General features: G+C 43.2%; 1 protein-coding gene across 1 annotated transcript; it reads right to left on the minus strand.

Annotated features, from left to right (window-relative positions):
* Positions 1–13,257: 13,257 nt before the first annotated feature.
* On the minus strand, positions 13,258–16,488 carry chmp1b (charged multivesicular body protein 1B). The gene is made up of 8 exons (XM_035780605.2): positions 16,326–16,488; positions 15,434–15,531; positions 15,183–15,329; positions 14,896–14,964; positions 14,552–14,659; positions 14,319–14,362; positions 14,158–14,230; positions 13,258–13,917 (listed from the first exon to the last, which is right to left on the minus strand). Exons 1-8 carry the CDS (start codon positions 16,339–16,341, stop codon positions 13,873–13,875), a joined length of 600 nt encoding a protein of 199 aa, XP_035636498.1. The 5' UTR covers positions 16,342–16,488; the 3' UTR covers positions 13,258–13,872.
* Between the last annotated feature and the right edge of the window lie 589 nt (positions 16,489–17,077).

Consider the following 17,077-nt stretch of genomic DNA (forward strand, 5'->3'; position numbering starts at 1 on the left):
GGAGATGCTAAGGCTATCAAACAGATTTCATTGTGTATATGAGAAGAGACTGCAATTGGAAACAGCGTTGCAGTATGTTGGACAATGGTATTGCGGAGCCATGTTGTTCAAATTGGGCTTCACCCTGTCTTTTGGTCAAAAAGTCTGATTCCACTTTCAGACCTTGCACTGATTATAGAAAAGTGAACAATGTTACTAAGGCAGACCTTTACCCTCTTCCTAGGATGGAGTATTGTATTGATCAAGTTGGGTCAGTATGTTAGCAAATTTGATATTTTAAATGGATATTGGCAAGTACCCCAAAAGAGCTTGTGAGATTGCTGCCTTTATAACTCCATCTGGTTTGTTCTCTTATACAGTGCCTTTCGGCTTGCGGAATGCTCCAGCCACCTTCCAGAGGGTAATGAATCGGGTGTTCTCGGGTCTGGAAGGGTGTGCCGTGTATTTGGACAACATGGTCGTCTACTCAGACTCCTGGGAGGAGCATGTTTGGGGAGTGCAAGCCCTGTTCGAAAGACTGGTGTGGGCCAGGTTGACTATCAATTTCTCAAAATGTGAGTTTGCCAAAGCTACAGTCACATACCTAGGCAAGGTTGTTGGTCAGGGTTTTGTCTGTCCCGTGGAAGCGAAGGTCCAGGCTGTAAAGCAGTTCCCACAGCCCTCCACAAAGAACTGATGCGCTTCCTGGGAATGGCGGGGTACTACTGTGCATTCTGTAAACTTTTCGGTAGTAGTGTCCCCACTGACCAATCTGTTGAAGGCCAAGGCTGAATTTCTGGTCCACCCAGTGTCAAGAGGCATTTGATGCAGTTAAGGCACTTGTGTTTGGCACCTGTGTTGGCAGCTTTCAAATTGCAGGTAGAGGCTAGTCAAATCGGTGCTGGGGCTGTGCTTCTCCAGGAGAATGCTGAGTGTCCAGTCAGTTTCTTCTCCCAGAAATGTAATAAGTATCAGCAAAACTATTCTGTAATTGAAAAGGAGGCTTTAGGTCTCATTTGGGCTTTACAGCACTTCGAAGTCTATGTTGGTTCTGGTTTGACCCCTTTAACTGTGTTCACTGACCACAACCCAGTTATTTTTCTGAGGCCTCGGCAAAATCCCAACCAGCGCCTGATGCGTTGGGCTATGTTTTTGCAACCATTCAACCTTGATATTAGACACACTAGTGGTAAGGATAATATCATTGCTGATGCTCTGTCCCGTGCATCTTTAACCTAGTTTATAATATAATAATAATATAATAATATATGCCATTTAGCAGACGCTTTTATCCAAAGCGACTTAGTCATGTGTGCATACATTCTACGTATGGGTGGTCCCGGGGATCGAACCCACTACCCTGGCGTTACAAGCGCCATGCTCTACCAACTGAGCTACAGAAGGACCACTTCTTTATCTTTATCTTCTCTCTGCTGACCCCTACAGGCTGTCTGCTCCTCTTTCCTCTTAAATTGCTCCCCAGGTACCAGGGCTGCCGAGTTTGAGGGGCGGACAGTCAGCTGGGGGACACGGGGCTTGCTAGGAGCAGGGACTGTCTTTTTATTTTTGGGGAACTTTGGATTGTTTTCAATATGTTGGGCTGAAATTTGGGATGAGGATGGGACCCTCTTTAAACCTCTTAGTCCGCCCCATCCCGCATGCGGGATCGTGACTACAGCCTCAAGCTCATTACCATAACGCAACATTAGCGATTTCTAAAAATTGCAAATGAAATGAAATAAATATGCCTGCCCTCAAGCTTATCCTTTTCTTAACAATCCTGTCGTCTCAGATTTTCAAAATATGCTTTAGAACCAGAGAAAATCAATAATTTGTGTAAGAGTGGTGATAGCTAGCTTAGCATTTAGCGTTAGCATTTAGCACGCAACATATTCACAAAAACCAGCAAAGGGATCAAATAAAATCATTTACCTTTGAAGAACTTCAGATGTTTCAATGAGGAGACTCTCAGTTACATAGCAGATGTCCAGTTTTTCCTAAAAGATGCTTGTGTAGGACACAACGTTCCGTTTTGTCACTATGCATTTGGCTACCGAAACTAACCGAAAATTCAGTCACCTAAACGTCAAACTTTTTTCCGAATTAACTCCATAATATCGACTGAAACATGGAAAACGTTGTTTGAATCAATCCTCAAGGTGTTTTGTCATATATCTCTTCATTGAAATGCCGTCCCTGGAAGCGTGCATTCTTTTCTGATTCGGATGGAAAAATACTGGTAGCTGACTTTTGCGCACCAATTTCCACGCAGACACCGTGCGGGACACTTGGCAATTGTAGTCTCTTATGGTCAATCTTCCAATGATATGCCTACAAATACGTCACAATGCTGCAGACACCTGGGGGAAACGATAGGAAGTGTCCGTTCATTCCTGTCGCATTCACAGCCATATAAGGCGATCATGGAAAACGTGCCTTCAGAAATCCTGTTGATTTCCTGGTCGCTCAAACATCTTGGTTTTGCCTGTAGATTTTGTTCTATGGCACTCACAGTGAAAATCTTTGCAGTTCTGGAAACGTCAGTGTCTTCTTTCCAAAACTATCAATTCCAAGCATAGTCGAGCATCTTTTCGTGACAAAATATTGCGCTAAAAACGGGCAGGTCTTTTTATCCAAGAATGAAATACTGCCCCTATAGGACTAACAGGGAGGGGGTGTCACGGCCCCTCTGCATTGCAGGGGCGGTTCCTAATGCAGGCAGAGGGTCGTTAGTGATTGGAGCCACCTGGACTCAGGGTATTTAAACTGCTTCACTAACCACTCATGTCTCTCTCTGCTCCTCCAGGTATGATCCTGTTTTGTTTGTTCCTTTGTAGTTTTACGTAGTTTTCACTGTCATATTCACGCATCCCTGCACTTTACATGCACCCTACATTATGATACTTTAACAACTTCCTTTTTCTTTGTTTAAAGTTAATAGTTTTTGGTTTATAATAAAGAACCTTTTTGATTGGCCTGTACCTGTTCGTGTCCCCTCATTTTTGCCACAGACTATGAGCCGGACTGTGACGGCCTGCAAAAAGGGCCTTCTACGCCATCAGAAGGAACATAAAATTCGACATACCAATTAGGATCTGGCAAAAAATACTTATCAGTTATAGAACCCATTGCCCTTTATGGTTGTGAGGTCTGTGGTCCGCTCACCAACCAAGAATTCCAAATCAAATGTTATTTGTCACATACACATGGTTAGCAGATGTTAATGCGAGTGTAGCGAAATGCTTGTGCTTCTAGTTCCGACAATGCAGTAATAACCAAGTAATCTAGCTAACAATTCCAAAACTACTACCTTATAGACACAAGTGTAAGGGGATAAGAATATGTACATAAAGATATGAGTGAGTGATGGTACAGAGTGGCATAGGCAAGATACAGTAGATGGTATTGAGTGCAATATATACATATGAGATGAGTATGTAAACAAAGTGGCATAGTTAAAGTGGCTAGTGATACATGTATTACATAAAGATGCAGTAGATGATATAGAGTACAGTATATACATATGAGATGAATAATGTAGGGTATGTAAACATTATATTAGGTAGCATTGTTTAAAGTGGCTAGTGATATATTTTACATTTCCCATCAATTCTCATAATTAAAGTGGCTGGAGTTGAGTCAGTGTGTTGGCAGCAGCCACTCAATGTTAGTGGTGGCTGTTTAACAGTCTGATGGCCTTGAGATGGAAGCTAATTTTCAGTCTCCCAGCTTTGATGCACCTGTACTGACCTCGCCTTCTGGATGATAGCGGGGTGAACAGGCAGTGGCTCTGGTGGTTGTTGTCCTTGATGATCTTTATGGCCTTCCTGTGACATCGGGTGGTGTAGGTGTCCTGGAGGGCAGGTAGTTTGCCCCCAGTGATGCGTTGTGCAGACCTCGCTACCCTCTGGAGAGCCTTACGGTTGTGGGCGGAGCAGTTGCCGTACCAGGCGGTGATACATCCCGACTGGATGCTCTCGATTGTGCATCTGTAGAAGTTTGTGTGCTTTTGGTGACAAGCCGAATTTCTTCAGCCTCTTGAGGTTGAAGAGACGCTGCTGCGCTTTCTTCACGATGTCTGTGTGGGTGGACCAATTCAGTTTGTCTGTGATGTGTACGCCGAGGAACTTAACTTACTACCCTCTCCACTACTGTCCCATCAATGTGGATAGGGGGGGTGTTCCCTCTGCTGTTTCCTGAAGTCCACAATCATCTCCTTAGTTTTGTTGACATTGAGTGTGAGGTTATTTTCCCGACACCACACTCCGAGGGCCCTCACCTCCTCCCTGTAGGCCGTCTCGTCGTTTTTGGTAATCAAGCCTACCACTGTTGTGTCGTCCAAACTTGATGATTGAGTTGGAGGCGTGCATGGCCACAATCGTGGGTGAACAGGGAGTACAGGAGAGGGCTCAGAACGCACCCTTGTGGGGCCCCAGTGTTGAGGATCAGCGGGGTGGAAATGTTGTCTACCCTCACCACCTGGGGGCGGCCCGTCAGGAAGTCCAGTACCCAGTTGCACAGGGCGGGGTCGAGACCCAGGGTCTTGAGCTTGATGACGAGCTTGGAGGGCACTATGGTGTTAAATGCCGAGCTGTAGTCGATGAACAGCATTCTCACATAGGTATTCCTCTTGTCCAGATGGGATAGGGCAGTGTGGTTGAGATTGCATCGTCTGTGGACCTATTTGTGCGGTAAGCAAATTGGAGTGGGTCTAGGGTGTCAGGTAGGGTGGAGGTGATATGGTCCTTGACTAGTCTCTCAAAGCACTTCATGATGACGGAAGTGAGTGCTACGGGGCGGTAGTCGTTTAGCTCAGTTACCTTAGCTTTCTTGGGAACAGGAACAATGGTGGCCCTCTTGAAGCATGTGGGAACAGCAGACTGGTATAGGGATTGATTGAATATGTCCGTAAACACAGCGGCCAGCTGGTCTGCGCATGCTCTGAGGGCACGGCTGGGGATGCCGTCTGGGCCTGCAGCCTTGCGAGGGTTAACACGTTTAAATGTCTTACTCACCTCGGCTGCAGTGAAGGAGAGACCGCATGTTTTCGTTGCAGGCCGTGTCAGTGGCACTGTGTTGTCCTCAAAGCGGGCAAAAAAGTTATTTAGTCTGCCTGGGAGCAAGACATCCTGGTCCGTGACTGGGCTGGATTTCTTCTTGTAGTCCATGATTGACTGTAGACCCTGCCACATGCCTCTTGTGTCTGAGCCGTTGAATTGAGATTCTACTTTGTCTCTGTACTGACGCTTAGCTTGTTTGATAGCCTTGCGGAGGGAATAGCTGCACTGTTTGTATTCGGTCATGTTACCAGACACCTTGCCCTGATTAAAAGCAGTGGTTCGCACTTTCAGTTTCACGCGAATGTTGCCATCAATCCATGGTTTCTGGTTAGGGAATGTTTTAATCGTTGCTATGGGAATGACATCTTCAACGCACGTTCTAATGAACTTGCACACCGAATCAGCGTATTTGTCAATATTGTTATCTGACGCAATAAGAAACATATCCCAGTCCACGTAATGGAAGCAGTCTTGGAGTGTGGAGTCAGCTTGGTCGGACCAGCGTTGGACAGACCACAGCGTGGGAGCCTCTTGTTTTAGTTTCTGTCTGTAGGCAGGGATCAACAAAATGGAGTCGTGGTCAGCTTTTCCGAAAGGGGGGCGGGGCAGGGCCTTATATGCGTCGCGGAAGTTAGAGTAACAATGATCCAGGGTTTTTCCACACCTGGTTGCGCAATCGATATGCTGATAAAATTTAGGGAGTCTTGTTTTCAGATTAGCCTTGTTAAAATCCCCAGCTACAATGAATGCAGCCTCCGGATAAATGGTTTCCAGTTTGCAAAGAGTTAACCTCTTGCTCCTACCTGACACGTAGGCATCCCATCTAGACATCTGGAAATGCAAATGCGCTACGCTAAATGCTAATAGTACTAGTTAAAACTCAAACGTTCATTAAAATACACATGCAGGGTATTGAATTAAAGCTACACTCGTTGTGAATCCAGGCAACAAGTTAGATTTTCGGCGAAAGCATGAGAAGCTATTATCTGATAGCATGTAACACCCCAAAAGACCCGCAGGGGACGTAAACAAAATAATTAGCATAGTCGTCGCTAAACAAACCGCACAAATAAAATATAAAACATTCATTACCTTTGACCATCTTCTTTGTTGGCACTCCTAGATGTCCCATAATCACTATTGGGTATTTTTTTCCGATTAAATCGGTCCATATATAGCCTAGATATCGATCTATGAAGACTGTGTGATAAACGAAAAAAAATAGCGTCTTGTAACGTAATTTTTTTAAATTAAAAAAGTCGACGATAAACTTTCACAAAACACTTCGAAATACTTTTGTAATGCAACTTTAGGTATTACTACACGTTAATAAGCGACCAAATTGATCACGAGGCGATGTATATTCTTCAGCTGTCAGTCTGGAAATAATGTCCTGGTAAATCTCAACCAAAATATCCGGTCGAAGACCGGAAGAACTGCGCTGGCTTGCGTCTGTTTGACCAAGAAACAAATAGTAGGCAAATGACAAGACTCTAGACATCGTGTGGAAGCTGTAGGTATTGCAACCTCAGCCCCATTAAATGTGGTTCACCTTTATCAATGGGTTCAAGTCGCGCATGGATATATTTTTCAATTTTTAGTGATCAGATTTTCCTGCACTTTTCGATGAAACGCACATTCTGTTATAGTCACAGCCGTGATTTAACCAATTTTATAAACGTCTGCGTGTTTTCTATCCACACATACTAATCATATGCTTATACTATATTCCTGGCATGAGCAGCAGGGCGCTGAAATGTTGTGCGATTTTTAACAGAATGTTCGAAAATGTAGGGGGTAGGAGTAACAGGTTAAATAAAGTTTGTTCAGAGCCATCGATGTGTCTGCTTGGGGGGGATATATACGGCTGTGATTATAATCGAAGAGAATTCTCTTGGTAGATAATGCGGTCTACATTTGATTGTGAGGAATTCTAAATTGGGTGAACAGAAGGATTTGAGTTCCTGTATGTTTCTTTCATCACACCATGTCTCGTTAGCCATAAGGCATACGCCCCCGCCCCTCTTCTTACCAGAAAGATGTTTGTTTCTGTCGGCGCGATGCGTGGAGAAACCCGTTGGCTGCACTGCCTCGGATAGCGTCTCTCCAGTGAGCCATGTTTCCGTGAAGCAAAGAACATTAGTCTCTGATGTCCCTCTGGAATGCTACCCTTGCTCGGATTTCATCAAACTTGTTGTCAAGAGACTGGACATTGGCAAGAAGAATGCTAGGGAGTGGTGCACGGTGTGCCCGTCTCCGGAGTCTGACCAGAAAACCGCATCGTTTCCCTCTTTTTCGGATTCGGTTTTTTTGGGTCGCTGCATGGGATCCATTCCATTGTCCTGTTTGAAAGGCAGAACACAGGATCCGCGTCGCGAAAAACATATTCTTGGTCGTACTGATGGTGAGTTGACGCTGATCTTATATTCAGTAGTTCTTCTCGACTGTATGTAATGAAACCTAAGATGACCTGGGGTACTAATGTAAGAAATAACACTTAAAAAAACAAAACTGCATAGTTTCCTAGGAACGCGAAGCGAGGCGGCCATCTCTGTCGGCATTCTCTGGATTTATGGTGCTTTCAAGAGCACTAGGAACTCGAGAAAAAAAGAAGAAAGTTTAATCATGACATCAGTGATCTTCAGGTCGGAGCTCTAGAAAGAGGCCAGAGTTCCCGACTTGGAATTCTCAGTTGTCTTGAATACACTGAGGTCTAAGATTTCCCAGTTCCGAGTTTCAAGTTGTTTTGAATGGGGCAGAAGTCATGCTATATTGACAGCATGTTCATCCTTTTAAGCCTGGAAAAGAGACTCTTAAACCTATAATTGGAGCACAAACCCACTCCACTGAATAGCAGGCTAGTGATTGCTTTGCAATGCTTGCAGTTAGCTACTGATTCCTTCGAAACCACTCATTGTTGAATTTGCGATTTCTAACTTGTTGTGTAATGTTTATGTTCAATGGCCGATGAGCACCGATACGTTTTATCTATAATTTCTCCTCAATTGATCTTCATATGACATGGATTGAAAAGGATTAGCCAGTAGATTGTCGACTTGATTCATGATGATGACTGCTTGCTTGCTAGGATTTTTGAAAGTATGATGTTGACATGATCAGTCCAATCAAAGCTACGGTAGATATAACGTGATTTAATGTCATTTTATTTGTGGCCAATGACCTTGATCTTTCTTGGATGGGCACCTCTAATGTAACTATGGAAGTAGTGTCATGAATGACAGAACATTGCCTAGTGGTTAGAGTGCTGGACTAGTTACCCGAAGGTTGCAAGTTCAAATCCCCGAGCTGGCAAGGTACAAATCTGTCGTTATACCCCTGAACAGGCAGTTAAACCCACTGTTCCTAGGCTGTCATTGAAAATAAGAATTTGTTCTTAACTGACTTGCCTAGTTAAATAAAGTTAAAAAAAAGAAACATTATATTTAAAGTAATGTTAATGAATATGCACCTGCGGAACGGTCGTTAAGACGCTTACAGGCGGTAGGCAATTAAGGTCACAGTTATGAAAACTTAGGACACTAAAGAGGCCTTGCTACTGACTCTGAAAAACACCAAAAGAAAGATGACCATTGTCCCTGCTCATCTGTGTGAATGTGCATTAGGCAAGGAGGCATGAGGACTGCAGATGTGGCCAGGGCAATAAATTGCAATGTCTGTACTGTGAGATGCCTAAGACTGCGCTACAGGGAGACAAGATGGACAGCTGATTGTCCTCGCAGTGGCAGACCACGTGTAACAACACCTGCATCTGTACATCTGAATATCACACCAGCAGGACAGGTACAGGATGGCAACAACAACTGCCTGAGTTACATCAGGAATGCAAAATCGCTCCCTCCATGAGAGGCTGGACTGAGGGCTTGTAGGCCTGTTGTACGGCAGGTCCTCACCAGACATCACCGGCAACAACGTCACCTATGGGCACAATCCCACCGTTGCTGGACCAGACAGGACTGGCAAAAAGTGCTCTTCACTGACGAGTCGTGGTTTTGTCTCACCAGGGGTGATGGTCGGATTCATATTTATCATCAATGGAATGAGTGTTACACCGAGGCCTGTACCCTGGAGCGGGATCGATTTGGAGGTGAAGGGTCCGTCATGGTCTGGGGTGGTGTGTCACAGCATCATTGGACTGAGCTCGTTGTCATTGCAGGCAATCTCAATGCTGTGCGTTACAGGGAAGACATCCTCCTCCCTCATGTCCTACCCTTCCTGCAGGCTCATCCTGACATGACCCTCCAGCATGACAATGCCACCAGCCATACTGCACGTTCTGTGCATAATTTCCTGTAAGACAGGAATGTCAGTGCTCCGCCATGGCCAGCGACAAGCCTGGATCTCAATCCTATTGAGTACATCTGGGACCTGTTGGATCAGAGGATGAGGGCTAGGGCCATTCCCCCCAGAAATGTCCTGGAACTTGCAGGTGCCTTGGTGGAAGAGTGGGGTAAAATCTCACAGCAAAAACTGGCAAATCTGGTGAAGTCCATGAGGAGGAGACGCACTGCAGTACTTAATGCAGCTGGTGGCCACACCAGATATTGACTGTTACTTTTGAATTTGACCCCCCTTTGTTCAGGGACACATTATTCCATTTCTGTTAGTCACATGTCTGTGGAACTGGTTCAGTTTATGTCTGTTGTTGAATCTTGTTATGTTCATACAAATATTTACACATGTTAATTTTGCTGAAAATAAATGCAGTTGACAGTGAGAGGACGTTTCATTTTTAGCTGAGTTTGTGTACATGTTGGTAAAGTGACTATGCATAGATAATAAACAGAGAAGCAGCAGTGTAAAAATGGGGGGGTTCCTTGCGGTCGGAGGCCAAGCAGTTGCCATACCAGGCGGTGATGCAAACAATCGATCCCCCAACCATGCTCTCGATGGTGCAGCGGTAGACATTTATGAGGATCTGAGGACCCATGCCAAATCTTTTCAGTTTCTTGAGGGAGAATAGGCATTGTTGTGCCCTCTTCGCGACTGTCTTGGTGTGTTTGGACCATGACAGTTCGTTGGTGATGTGGACACCAAGGAATTTGAAGCTCTCAACCTCCTCCACTACAGCCCCTTTTCCTGTAGTCTACGATCATCTCCTTTGTCTTGATCACATTGAGGGAGAGGTTGTTATCCTGGCACCACACTGCCAGGACTCTGACCTCCTCCCTATAGCCTGTCTCAGCAAATGTAATGATGGTGTTGGAGTCGTGCTTGGCCATGCAGTCATGGGTGAACAGTAACTACAGGAGGGGACTGAGCACGCACCCCTGAGGGGCCCCCGTGTTGAGGATCAGTGTGGCAGATGTGTTCTTACCTACCTTTACCACCTGGAGGTGGCCCGTCAGGAAGTCCAGAATCCAGTTGCAGAGGGAGGTGTTTAGTCCCAGGGTCCTTAGCTTAGTGATGAGATTTTAGGGCACTATGGTGTTGAACGGTGAGCTGTAATCAATGAATAGCATTTTCACATACAGTGGAGCAAAAAAGTATTTAGTCAGCCACCAATTGTGCAAGTTCTCCCACTTAAAAAGATGAGGCCTGTAATTTTCATCATAGGTACACTTCAACTATGACAGACAAAATGAGGAAAAATTGTAGGATTTTTAATGAATTTATTTGCAAATTATGGTGGAAAATAAGTATTTGGTCACCTACAAACAAGCAAGATTTCTGGCTCTCACAGACCTGTAACTTCTTCATTAAGAGGCTCCTCTGTCCTCCACTCGTTACCTGTATTAATGGCACCTGTTTGAACTTATTATTATCAGTATAAAAGACACCTGTCCACAACCTCAAACAGTCACACTCCAAACTCCACTATGGCCAAGACCGAAGAGCTTTTTTGCCCCACTATATATAGGATGAGCCATGACTAGAATACAGTATATACATATGAAGTGGGTAAAAATGTAAACATTATTAAAAGTGACCAGTGTTCAATGACTATATAAATAGGGCAAAGCAGTCTAAGGAGCAGGGTTGAGTACCGGGAGGTAGCTGGCAAGTAACAGCGAATAAGGTTCCGGACAGTGTACTGTTTACATTGTCATATAAACGTACATAGGACACTGTATATAGCATTTTAACATTTAAAAAAAAGATTAGCTGCAAAGGCTGGACAAATATTAGCTTTGCATAATATACTGTGACCCTTATCAAAATGTATTTAAAGATTCCAAATAAAAACATAGCTAGGTTGTTATAACATTAACTTAAAGCATGTTTTAATTGTTTTTTTGCATTGCATGGATCATGGTGTGCTTGAATGCAGCACTGCTGTATGGTGAGCTCAACTTGTTGCAGTTGAGTAGTCAGCAGAGGCTCCTGCTCAAATGTTGCTGTAATAGGCCTACATGTTTCTCCTTCGCAATGGTGTTTTGTTGTAGGTTTGTTCTTTTGGTTGTTCATTGTCAAGCTTTAGAAACCTAGGACTGTGGCATGTCTGTGCACTTTCACTCCACGGCGAGTGAAAGCCACATTGAATTCAGGCTGAATTCAGGCTGTAATTACATAAAGTAGATGACAATTTACGACTCCTTAATACTCGCGTGTGCCCTAGTGTCATTTAGTAGTAATTTATGCTAGAGTGTGTCCTTTAGTAGTGATTTATACTAGTGTGTGTCCTTTAGTAGTAATTTATACTAGCGTGTGAATCCTTTATTCACACGGAAATTAAACTTAGCAATGACATTTAGCTGGTAGAAGATTCGGTCAGTCTCATTAGTAATGATATGAATGGCACACTGGCTGGCTCATGTGTGTGGGTCTGGGAGGAGGGGCATGTGTGGCAACGTGCTGCCATTTGGCACACAGACAGTTGGCAGTGCTTGCTGCCTGATAGAAATGTGTCCTTGTGTTTGACACATGTGACTTAACAACCTCAGAGCAGGCTCAACTTGCTCAGTTCACTTTCCCCAGACTGTCAGAGTTCCCAGTTGTCTTGACTCTTGAAGGCACTGAAGTCTGAGATTTCCCAGTTGTTTTAAAAGTGTAATGTGTCAAGAAACCTGCCCGTTTTCCTCAAAAGTACGCAATGTCACGATTACAAAGCTTTACCATATTTCAGAGAACAAGTGAATTATATCACAGCTCTGTATTTTTGTTGTAGTTCTTGTTGACGAAATTCATGCTAATGTCCCACAATCACCCAGAATGCACCACGCGGTCCATTGACGTTGCATGGACAACGTACACAATGAGCGTTAATTTGCGTTTCCCACACTGCGGTATAATTAATTAAGCAATAAGGCAGGAGGTGTTGTGATATACGACCAATAAGAACAGCTTATTCTTAATAATAATAAGAAGAAGATCTGTTCTTAAGCCGAACGCAATGCAGAGTGCCTGGATGCAGCCCTTAGCCGTGGTATATTGGCCATATACCACAAATCCCTAAGGTGCCTTGTTGCTATTATAAACTGGTTACCAACGTAATTAGAGCAGTAAAAATAAATGTTTGTCATACACATGATATAGTCTGATATACCATGGCGGTCAGCCAATCAGCATTCAACCCCTTGGGCCTTATTCCTTAATTATACAACCGACGGGTCATCTGATGCTTTATCACCTGAAAGGACTGGTAGAGGCTCGTACTGTTGCTGTAACAGTTTGCAAACATCGCGAGACTTCCGGGGAATGCTTGCGAAGCAGGCTGAGGTTTGAGAAGTCAATGCGAGACGTAACCAATTATTTTTTAGTTGGCACAACCTAGATTCGCGCCAATGTCTTAAGTAGTTGAACATGTTATTACGCCAACCTTGTGAAAGTGACAAACTGACAAGTTTTTATTTCATCAAAAACAAAGGAGTGTCTTTGTTTTGACGGGCTGCACATGTACAGTTCGGCTTCAGACGCCCGTTAGACCCGATGACGTTAATGCACATGTGCTTAGCTAGCCAACGTCACCTACAAGCGTGATCTGTGATTTTTTTTTGGAGAAGCAGTTTATGCCTATCTTTATACTGTACCGTTTTGCTAAAGCTTCAACATATTTCACATGACTACCAGCGGGGAGGGGCCATGCAATAAAGAGGTCAGTTCCAGTGTCAAATCTAGGGGATGGTTTTTGTAATGTATGCAATGTTGACATGCATTCAATACTTTAATCTTTAAACCCTATTATTTTCAACATTGGTTGCATACACACATAGGGTGAGACACATGGAAATGAGACTGAAAAAGATAATGGTACAAGAGGTTAAAAGTGTTATAAAATTGTATTATCTAATAACCTAATCAAGGTGAACAAAAAAAATGACATCCAAAGACTCAGAGTTATCAGTCAAATGTAAGAATCAACCAACCAAACTCTCCTTAAAACAATGCCGTTCTGATACAGGATATGAGATTTTTTAAACATAATATTTCACGTGAATAAATTGTATGAGAAAATGTCTTAAAAGGAGGGACACCAGAAAGAAACATATATAACATTGCAGTTTCCTCTTAAGACAAGAGGCCTGCCAAACTACTACACACAAAAAATGGACGTACAAAAAGCATCAGTCGCAGATGAAACCATCCCAGTTATAATATATATTATTTCAAAGATTGAATTCATTTTCCATAACCAGTAAGTCTTTGCTTTAGTGTTCGTAGGCGGGTGGCTAATATTCCTGTAACTTGATACTCTCTATATACAACAGTAAATTAAGAACACCAATAAGGACCCAAGGGCAAGCCCCTCAAACAGGATACAGTAGGATCATCAAAGAGAAAAACTAAAGGAGTGAGACGAAGACATTATGAAAAGAACAGAGCAGGTCTTGTAACCTGAAGCTCTGCACTTGAGGTCTCTGACGGAGTTCTTCCTTTACATTTGGTCTCGGAGTTTCGCAAGCCTTGAAGACAGCTCATCCTGAGAACAAAAGATAACAGGCAATGTTGCAGATCTCTAAAAACTTAACATTTTCATTCTTGTGTGAAAAGGGGCTAAGGACCATTTTTTTGCAAGCCTGAGACACAGCTGCTATAATCATATCAGCATTGTTATCATTGCTCTATTATCCCAATCATTTATTTGAAAGATCGTGTTAAGTAGACAATTGAAAGTGTGGTAGGGTTTATAATAGCTCTTGTTCGGGGCCTGTTCCTGTACCTGCTCTGCTGACGCTACACTGGTGCCCACTGATCCAGTCTGTCCCTGTGGGAGTTCCATGTTCAGGTCCAACCTACACACAAATTGATGTGCATTAATTTTCTCACTTGTAAAGACATTTTGTTTTTCAACAATAGAACCACAAAATAAGGAATTCTTACCCTGCTTCATCAGCCAATTCGTGCATCAGTGAATCCACTTGATTCTGAAACACACATCGCTGACTGTTAGTCTCCATTGATTGTGAACAGAGCAGAATAAACTAATCTCAATAAATGTATCTTGTCATGATCTGCACTTGTATGCATTTACTGTTAGACTTGAAGATCAAAGGCCACAGATCTGGTCAAAGACCAAAGGTCTGTCTAGCAGGAGCCCAGAAAATAATCATTACCTGTGGGGTGGTTAGTGTGGTTGTGCTACTCATGGTGTCCTCCATTTGAGCGGTCTGTACATCTAACGTCTCAAATTGATGCTCAAACTTGTCCATGAGCCCAGAGATCTAGAGAGATGAGACATTCATTAACAAATTTCCCTCTCAGATGGTGAAGAATATAACATGTATACCGTCATAAGTGTGACAACTATCAAATTTATGTATTTGACTAGGAGCAAGCTCACACACACACACACACACACACACACACACACACACACACACACACACACACACACACACACACACACACACACACACACACACACACACACACACACACACACACACACACACACTACCTTCTCCAGGTTCATACTCTTCAGTGTGGCATCCATGCCTTTCACCACTCCAGCCATAGATTTAGTAACCTGTAGAATGAACGAACATTACTAAAATAGAAAGGTACCTTGCTGTGTGGTTGGAATCAGCAATCGTTGCAGTAGTAACCTAGCACTCTTTTACAGATATTGCACCAAATTTTCCCTCCAAAGTAAAAGTGGGCCAATCTTAAGCAGAATCAATGTCTCAAACCAAGAATGTCGTTGTATGAAGTCTTGTAGGACGTAGGTATGTAAAACAACTGCACCTTGTTCATTGTGACTGCTGTTTGGACCCTGGCGGCCACTGCATCAATCCTAGCACTCATCCTTAGGAAGTTGACCGACTGGTTCTTCTGTCTGATGGCGTTTTCCGCATGGATCCGTGCCACTTCCACATTTCCTTTTTGGATAGCCTACGGTGAGGATAAAGGTTCAGTCACTACATTCTCAGTTGAGAATGTTCAGAGCTATGATGAGGTGATTGGAGGGTTGATAATGAGGTAAAAGGCCAACTTACTTTTTTGACTTTGGCCTTCTCTGCCTTTTCCTCTTTGTCACATTTCTTAGAGCTTCGTTGCAGTTCTTTGGCTGCAAACTTGAGATTAAAGAGATGCTCTGGGATGGGAAGTTAAAGGGCCAATCAGCAGTTAGAAAATAACAAAAGCCACTCCCGCCACCATTTTGGTAAAAAGCTGAGGGATGGTCTTGGAGAAATGTAACCACTAATATGTATAGACATAGCTATGGATGCTAGGACTGACCATCCATATCAAAATTATTGTTTTAACCATGTTTTGAGGCTTTACCGTGTTTGTTTACAAATATATTTTGTGTTATTATGGGGTAGGAAAGTTGAACTCAGCTTATGAGGCATTTATGTTATATTCTTCAATAATCAATGGGTACATATTTGTAAGTCCACAAATGTATGTAGCGACTGCTGATTGCGTATTTTAATAGTTTCAAAAATGCCATAGCTACATAACTGAAGCTTCCAGTATTTGTTCCCCTTATTGGCACTCTTTTACAAACCTTAATCGATGGTGTGCTCCCACCACAGAACTAAAATACCTGTGATGTAATCATGTGAATAAAATTGAAATGCCAGCCATGCTACCAGGCAATGGGTGTCTTCAGACGAAAGTAAACTTGTTTACTAAACGTGTTGTACTGACTGTTATGCCCATGGCAGATACACAATACCAATAACAGCAAACAAGCGTTTATCTTTGTCACCAAGCCATCCAAGTATAGACTATAAGCATAAATACGAATCGAAACCTGATATGGCTTTTGAAATTCATATTCAGACGAGTCACGGACTAAAACAACAGGCCTTTAACTTTGTCTAAATTTCCTGGTGGCAATTTAATGAATCTAGTAGCTAGCAAACATTTCCGAAAGGATACTCTCCATATTCGACATGCTGGTAGGCTCCTTGATGGTCCGAGAATGAATGTATTTTTATTGTTTTTCTTCTCGATTTAGACGTAATGCAAAAGCTTTTCTTCTTCAAATATTCCTCTCCTTGATACTTCCGGCTACACTACCCAAATATAAATACGTCACGGTCACATGTTCAAGAGTGCGTTCTATGCGTTCCAATTGACGTCACTAACAACCTTATTTTTGTCAGTGGATGACTGAATGGACGTGTAAAGTTCTGACATTGAATACTAAGATGGATTGTTACATTTTCTACAATATATTATGTGTACAGTTTATATAGGAATATCCCTCCCTCCATCCCTTATCTCTGGTGGTATGTCAGTGCAGAGACAATCCAATCAGGTTGGGGGCTGGGGGTTCTCGTCAGACAGGCGGTGGCGTAACTGAGGTGTGGGCGGTGAGTGAGCTTGATTGATGTTAAGGTTTGCGTCTCTGGATCACGGCAGTGAGCGAGAGGATGACTCACCCTCTGTCTGATATGATATTCACCCTCTTTGCAGCAGCTCAGCCAGTGCATACCTCCCAAGCTCCTCCTGCAGTGCTCTGTAAAGGTCTGCTCAATCACCCCTAAATGATACTTATGCTGCTTTCAAAACAACTGGGAACTCGGAAATCTCAGACTTCAGTGCGTTCAAGACAACTGGGAACTTGGGGAGAAAATGAGCTCTGACTGGGAAAAATAGTTTTGAATGGTCAACCAACTCAGAATTCC

This window comes from Oncorhynchus keta, chromosome 11 (genome assembly GCF_023373465.1).
Source record: "Oncorhynchus keta strain PuntledgeMale-10-30-2019 chromosome 11, Oket_V2, whole genome shotgun sequence".
Lineage (NCBI taxonomy): Eukaryota > Metazoa > Chordata > Actinopteri > Salmoniformes > Salmonidae > Oncorhynchus > Oncorhynchus keta.

Excerpts from the sequence above, each read along its gene's own strand:
- chmp1b (XM_035780605.2), bottom strand. Across the intron at positions 14,660-14,895 it reads AGAGTATGAACCTGGAGAAG|ATCTCTGGGCTCATGGACAA; the intron begins GTAGTGTGTGTG and ends TCATCTCTCTAG. Across the intron at positions 13,918-14,157 it reads GTGTAGCGTCAGCAGAGCAG|GATGAGCTGTCTTCAAGGCT; the intron begins GTACAGGAACAG and ends TTTTGTTCTCAG.